Source organism: Anarrhichthys ocellatus, unplaced genomic scaffold, assembly GCF_004355925.1.
Source record: "Anarrhichthys ocellatus isolate YVR2014 unplaced genomic scaffold, GSC_Weel_1.0 scaffold1824, whole genome shotgun sequence".
NCBI classification, from domain to species: domain Eukaryota; kingdom Metazoa; phylum Chordata; class Actinopteri; order Perciformes; family Anarhichadidae; genus Anarrhichthys; species Anarrhichthys ocellatus.
In genome coordinates this window covers 1-7,860 of record NW_022281798.1, presented here as the reverse complement: position 1 = coordinate 7,860, position 7,860 = coordinate 1, and the positions used below count along the sequence as shown (strand labels likewise).

At 44.4% G+C, this 7,860-nt stretch overlaps 1 protein-coding gene across 1 annotated transcript; it reads left to right on the top strand.

Moving 5' to 3' along the window:
* Positions 1 to 592: 592 nt before the first annotated feature.
* On the top strand, positions 593 to 6,214 carry LOC116377899 (peptidase inhibitor 16-like; the record flags this gene model as incomplete). Its single annotated transcript, XM_031839659.1, has 6 exons — positions 593 to 764; positions 1,290 to 1,357; positions 1,458 to 1,567; positions 2,338 to 2,429; positions 4,378 to 4,758; positions 4,825 to 6,214. Coding segments are annotated over 6 exons (1,125 nt in total), but the record flags the coding sequence as incomplete, so codon positions are not given.
* Positions 6,215 to 7,860: the final 1,646 nt, after the last annotated feature.

Sequence of the window (7,860 nt, the reverse complement as noted above, 5' to 3'; positions counted from 1 at the left end):
AGCATGAAAGTGGAATTAGCAAGCTAGCCAACCGCTACATGAGTAAACTGAAACATCTTAGTTCATCGTCCACACGCTCTCGAGTCAGTGTAGTAAAAGCCCATTGCTATCGTCAGTGTAGCATGAAAGCATGGTGGAAGTAGTAAACGAGCTGGCTGACTAGCAGTCACCAAATTAGATAAATAAACTTAATGCTTCTTCCACACACGTAGGGAAGCACATTGCTATTGCCAGTGTTGCGTCAAAGCATGGTGAAATTAATTAGCAAGCTAGCTAGCTAACTAGCCAGTCACTAAATGATTGAAATTAAACAACTTCATACCAAAGACTATTGTCCAAAGCAGGTTGCTGTCCCCAGATAATCTGCCAATCACAGCACAGTAGTACTTGCCAGTAGTAACCAATCACAGTATAGTAGGGCGGGACTGGCAATGCTGCATTCAATTTTCAGTTTGAACTTGCAGTTAGGTATTTTCAGTCGGGGATTCGGCACAATTTAAATGTCTGCTTCACAATATTTTCTAAAAAAGAGAATTAAAGTCTGGTTGTTGAGTCCACACCAACATTTTTTGGGTGAATTATGTTCTCCTAAACTCCTGTTGGTTCTCTGCAGAGATGGGACCCGAGCCTGAAGGTGATCGCAGAGGGCTATGCTGCTAAATGCATCTGGAACCACAACCCAGAACTGGAGGACACCGGAGAGAACCTGTACGCCGGTACCGGTCCTCTGGACCTCCGAGAGGCTCTGGAGAAGTGGTTTCTGGGTGAGTTTACGGTCTGTTTGTAGAACCAAACTCTGCAGTAACTGGTCCTCCATCTCAAAGAAATATCTTCTTCTGCACCAAAAAGACTAAGTTAGCATCTAGCATTCAGGTATTTTTCTCAGCGTTTGGTGGAGACCAAAACTAGAGCTAAAAGAGAGCGAATATTGGACTCAAGCAAACTAACAGCTGTAAAATACTACGTTTAATGATGCATGAATTCCGGTGTGTGAAGGTCTTTACTTCGCAAGTCAATGCATCGGTAATAATAATCCAACGATATAATAAATATGTGATGAAATAACATTCTGTTAAGGGCTATTTGCATAATTAGTGCTTTAACTTTGAATACTTTAAGTACCTTCTACTCTTACTTCAGTAAAATTATAAACGCAGGACTTTTACTTGTAATGTAGTATTTTAGAGTGATATTAGTTATTTTACATAAATAAAGGATCTGCTTAATTTTCAAGATAATTAAATAGATATTATATATTTATAATATTGTAATGTAATTGATTCCTATAGAACATCTGGACTATGACTTCCAAAACAACAGCTGTGATGAAGACCAGATGTGTGGACACTATACACAGGTCAGATACAAATACATAGACGAATATATTTACACACACATTTGTATACCTGGACAGGATCTGAACTGTGTGTGTGTGTGTGTGGGTGTGTGTGTTACAGATGGTGTGGGCAGACACACACAGAGTCGGCTGTGCCTTCCATCTCTGTAACAACATGGAGGGTTTGGACTGGGAGAGAGTCTCCTACCTCGTCTGCAACTACTATCCAGCGTCAGTACTACTACACCTACAACTACCACGACAACTACAACTACCACGACAGTACTACTACAACTACAACCACTATAACTACAACCACTACAACTACCACGACATTACTACTACTACCACGACAGTACTACTACTACCACTACAACTACAACCACTACAACTACAACCACTACAACTACCACGACAGTACTACCACTACCACTACAACTACAACCACTACAACTACCACGACAGTACTACTACTACCACTACAACTACCACGACAGTACTACTACTACCACTACAACTACAACCACTACAACTACCACGACAGTACTACTACTACCACTACAACTACCACGACAGTACTACTACTACCACGACAGTACTACTACTACCACTACAACTACAACCACTACAACTACCACGACAGTACTACTACTAAACCTAGCACTACTACTACTCATACTACAACTACTACCCAGCGTCTACTCGTGGTACTGTTAATGATACTCCACAGTACCAGTGATAGTACTCCTGCTGTTACACTTCTAATAAAACAGCTCCACCTTGTGGACTAAACACTTTTCTTCAGTGTTTGTGTTCATGTTTGAACAAACTTAACATGTTTAACTATAATGTATCTGATCCAGAAATCTCCACTTCAGCAGCTCTTACATACACCAAACTTTACACTTTCATTCCTCTCTATGTTCCAAAGGTTAACACAGAGTTATCGTTTTGTTTTTTCTTACCTTATTTACCTGTACTATCTCTTTAAATGTCCTCAGAGGGAACTACGAGGACGAGAGGCCGTTTGTTGAAGGTGAATGGTGCTCCAGATGTCCGGAAAACCTTCAGAAATGTGAAAACAACCTCTGTGGTACGACTCGCTCTCTTCACTCCTCCATCTCTCTACATTCACCTCCGTTCTCTATTCTCTCTCTCACATGTGTCTCCTGCTATTTTAACAGCACAAACACACTTTAAAAAAAGGTTAAGTTCTGGTTCTGCAGGTTTCACGTCCAGACAGCTGCTTCTTGGTCTCTATCTGGTCCTGAACCAGTCTCAGTGTAGTCCTGGTCCTCTATCAGACCTTCATCAGTAAGGAGACCATCAGAGAGAAGATGGTCTGTTTCTATAGAGTTATTCTTGATGCTCGTCATCGGAGCCACCGGGTCGGATTCTGGTGAAACCAGATGAACTCATGCAAGTTCACCAGAACCTCCTTCAGCTCAGACTCCAGCAGAGACCGGTCCACCGTGGACAGACCCAGATCCTCCAGCAGAGACCGGCCCACCGTGGACAGACCCAGATCCTCCAGCAGAGACCGGCCCACCGTGGACAGACCCAGATCTGGAGCTCCGGAGGGAGGAGGAGAGCTCAGCTCCCGGCAGCAGCGTCTCCTCCTCCTCCAGGAGCAGAGCTTCTCCTCTCTGGGAGCCAATACCGACACCACGTTGCTGGAGACCCAGGACGTATTGCTGGACCTGCTGGAGGGAGGGGGGGCAGGGTAGAACCAGAACCAGGACTGAGAGGGGCAGACTGTGAGACCCTGCTGCAGTAAAATGAGAGATTTTCTAAAGCAGTGATTCTCAACATGGGTTGCGAACCACTTTTGGTTCGCGGGCCTTTGCCTGAAAAAAAATATTTGGCGTTAATGCCTTGTAATGCTAATATCAGCAGAGGATGAACTGAAAACTATACCTCTGTCAAATGAGTAAGTAGGCAAATTGAAGACATGCCTACCTCAAGCGAAGGAGTTCAAGTATCTCGGGGTCTTGTTCACGAGTGAGGGTAAGATGGAGCGGGAGATCGACAGACGGATCGGTGCGGCTGCAGCAGTAAAGCAGGCGCTGCACCGGACCGTCTTGGTGAAGAGGGAGCTGAGCCGGAAGGCAAAGCTCTCAATTTACCACTCGGTCTACGTTCCTACCCTCACCTATGGTCACGAACTCTGGGTCGTGACCGAAAGGACAAGGTCGCGGCTACAAGCGGCCGAAATGAGTTTCCTCCGTAGGGTGGCCGGGCTCAGCCTTAGAGATAGGGTAAGGAGCTCGGTCATCAGGAGGGAGCTTGGAGTCCAGCCGTTACTCCTTCGCGTCGAAAGGAGTCAGCTGAGGTGGTTCGGGCATCTAATTAGGATGCCTCCTGGACGCCTCCCACTGGAGGTTTTCCAGGCACGTCCAACTGGGAAGAGACCCCGGGGAAGACCCAGAACACGCTGGAGAGATTACATCTCCCAGCTGGCCTGGGAACGCCTCGGGATCCCCCAGAATGAGCTGGAACATGTTGCCGGTGAGAGGGAAGTCTGGGTCGGCCTGCTTGACCTGCTGCCACCGCGACCCGACCCCGGATAAGCGGAGGAAAATGGATGGATGGATGGATGGATGGTCATTCTGCATTACAAAAGGACGAATCTACAGACATCACAAACAAAGCAGTTTTACTCGTTTACGTGAAACATGTGTGGGACGGGGACTTACAGGAACAATGTCTCTGCTCTAGAGAGCTCTCTACTCTACGACTGCAGAGGACATGTTCAGCTCAGGTTCAAACTGCACCATCTTTCCATTAAATAACTTTGAGAAGTTGAAAATGATCCTCGATTTGGGTCGCGGCTTGTCATTAAGGGGTGATGGTGGGACCCGCAGCCAGACCAGTTGAGAACCACTGATCTAAAGGGACTCTGGTGCTCAGAGACACGACCACTTTAGTCCACAGGGACCAACAGAATCAACACATAATGAAAGTTCCTAACAGTAACTTTTCATCGCAAGAAGAGCTGTGAAAGTTTTGAAACTTATTTTCTTCTGTTGTTTTTTGTCTAGTTGCCGAGGACGACGACGACGACGACGACGACGACGACGACGACGAGATGGACGAAGAGGAGGGGACAGTTGTTCCTCCTCCAGGAACATCTGGCCCCTCCCTCCAGTCTGAAGAGGAGGAGGAGGAGGCTGTTGTTCCTCCTCCAGGAACATCTGGCCCCTCCATCCAGTCTGAAGAGGAGGAGGAGGAAGAGGAGGAGGCTGTTGTTCCTCCTCCAGGAACATCTGGCCCCTCCCTCCAGTCTGAAGAGGAGGAGGAAGAGGAGGAGGCTGTTGTTCCTCCTCCAGGAACATCTGGCCCCTCCTTCCAGCCTAAAGAGGAGGAAGAGGAGGAGGCAGTTGTTCCTCTTCCTGCGACAACTGACCCCAATGTCCAGCCTGCCACCACCACTGCTACTGCCAGTACTCCCAGTACCACCACCACTGCTACTGCCAGTACTCCCAGTACCACCACCACTGCTACTGCCAGTACTCCCAGTACCACCACCACCGCCACCACCACAGCAGAAGATACACCTGCTCTGGACACCCACCCTCCAGCAGTCCCCTCAACTCCACAGGGGAAGGAGGAGAAGACCGAAGAGAAGATGGAGGACACTTTAGATAAGATAGAAGGAAAAAAGGAGAAGGACGCAAAACAAAACATATACCAGAACACCAAAGGTAGTGTTGGCGGTGCTGATTCAGCATCCTCACCTTCTCTCCTTCTGTTAGTCTGTCTGACTGGGATCCTGACTCTGAGGCTGTGAGGAGGAGGAGGAGGAGACACCTTAATTGACTGCACATTACCGTGTTAACCTGCCCCCATGGTAACAAACACATTCCCCATCTCCTCAGAAGTAATGTGGGTCAATTAATAATTCACACTCATCAGAAAACAGCTGCCATGTTCCTCAACATCTGCATGTAGTCTGGGCCGAGATCCGGGTCGACTGATGTGGTGCATAACCTGCTTCAACCTGCTTGGAATACAAAAGATATTACTGCCAGTAATTACACTAGCTGTCACCGTTAGCCGCTGACATCCCTCCTGCTCGTTCTTGATCCCGCCTACAAAGCTCTTGATTGGTCGATTGGTGAAAAACAGCCGTCCCTGAGCACAACGCCAGACCTGATTCAGAGCTCTGAAAGCAGGCTAGCTGTTTCCCTTTGCTTCCAGTCTTTGTGCTAAGCTAAGCTAATCGTATAGATTTTCTCATCTACAAAAACATCAGATTAGTGATTGTTCTCCAAACGTTGTTTGTTGGCGACTTTAAAGTCCTTATTGCACGTTTATTTTTTTTAACCGAAGTGGGTTTTAAAGTTCATCATGATGCTGTTTTGTTCAGCTCATAAAACGACGAATAAAAACACCGAAACATCCGAAAATAGACGAAGCTTTTCAACCACTAATGTGTTTAATTACAGATGCAGGATGCTGACACGCGTTTGACATTGAAATGTGTTAATTTGGTGTCAGAACGGGTTGAAGAGCTGTAAAGAGAGGTTACTCACACAGCATGAATACAAGTAGAGCCTCTCAGATCGCCTCCTCGTGCTCAGCAGATATAAATATACAGTTTCATCTCATGCGTTTTAGTGTTTAGTGAATGCAGGAGAAATGATCGCTGAAAAGTCTTTGTTGTTACTGACGACCCTGCTGCTGCTGCTTCTTCATAATATATATCTACTGTGCATCATTTACTCTCAGACTGGAGCTGCGACTGGACAGAGTCTCTAATAACTTACATGATCTCTGTCACACCGTCTGAGACAACAGGAAGTAACCGTCTTCAGTAACTTTAGCAAAGACTGCTGTAAATGTTTGTATATAAGATTAATAAAGAAATAAACATGATTTCTTCTTTTTGGCAGTTTCTTTATTTTATGAATCTTTGTTCACGTTTTGATTTGCTGAACTGATGTCCAGCAGTGCAGGAAGTAATCATATCTTTAACTTGAGTAAAATAACTAATACCACAGTTTATAAATACTATATTACTGGTAAAAGTCATGCATTCAAATTGATACATAAGTAATCCTGTAAAAGTATTAGAATAAAAATATATTGAAAGTACCACGAATGTTATGCAGAATGTCTCAATCATATTATATTATTGTGTTCTTTAAATTAAAGGCGGAGCTCATTTTAATAACTTATATACTGCTGGTATCTGTAATAACTCATCATTTATTTCTTGATTATGTTTTGTTCTAATAATCTGAATCTGTATAGTAACTAAAGCTGTCAGATAAATGTATTGAAGTAGAAGTATAAAGTAGGATAACATGGAAATACTCAAGTACCTCAAAACTGTAAGTAAATACTGTGAAGTTATTCTTATTAAAAGGAGATTCTTAAAGATAAACATAATTAATGTTCTTGTCAACCTATTGTTTCCCGATAACTAACCCATTATTATGAGTTTTTATCCTCATATAACAAGATAATTAATAACGGGATAAAAGAAAGTAGCTCACAGCTTCTAAACCCTCTCAACTTACCGTGTTTATCTCAGTGAGTAACTTCATGTAACGTTACATAACCGTATCACTGCTGGAGGTGCTGGTGGTTTGAATAACGGTGGATCCTTGTTTACTGTGATCACAGTGAGGATGATGATGGTAGTGGAACTGGACCGACGACAGGATGAAGAGGGAGGAGATTGAAAATTAAAAAGTTTAAAGTGAGGTGGAAATAGAAAAAAGGAGAAAATACAAATGTGGAGGAGGAAGAGAGTGCTTGAAATATCCATTGCTAACTGCTCTCAGGCTATTTCTGGTGCTACATTACTGCATAGAACTCAGTGAGTGTGTGTGTGCATGTATGTATGTGTGTGTGTGTGTGTGTGCGCAGCTCTTCCCTGCAGCCGAACAGCATCTCTACTCCAATAGAAAGATCTTGTCTGATTGCATTTCTCTCTGGTACGTCGCTCTTTTGTCTCCTCAATCAGTTTCTTTATTTCACTTTGTGCAGACGAGTTAGACGTGTGCGTGTGTGCATGTGTGTGTGCATGTGTGTGTGCGTGTGTGTGTGCGTGTGTGTGTGCTTGGATTCTTGCTAATTGGTTTCTGATGGAAGGAGACAGTTTGGATTGTTGTATCTTCTGTGCGGTGGAATATAAAGAATCCGAATGATCATATCAGGATTACAGCGTATTTTATTGGATTGTTTAAATGCAGAAATAAAGAAATAAAGCAGCTAAAACTCAGATTCTTCGTGTACTGAACTCTACTGTGTGCGTCCACTTACAGCGCTGCCAGTAGAAATGTGAGTGTGTGTGTGAATGTGAAGTGGTGCAAGTGACATCCGGATCGACTAAATAATGTCTCACGGAGCCACAAAGCTGCAAACTCTCCCTCAATCTGCCACTTTCACAGCTGTCACTAATTAAAGTTAATTATGTCGGTAACTTGATGGTTAAAGTACTCTCTGTACTCTACAACCTCTAATACCGACCACCAGGGGGCGACTCCTCTGGTTGTATAGAAGTCTATGAGAAA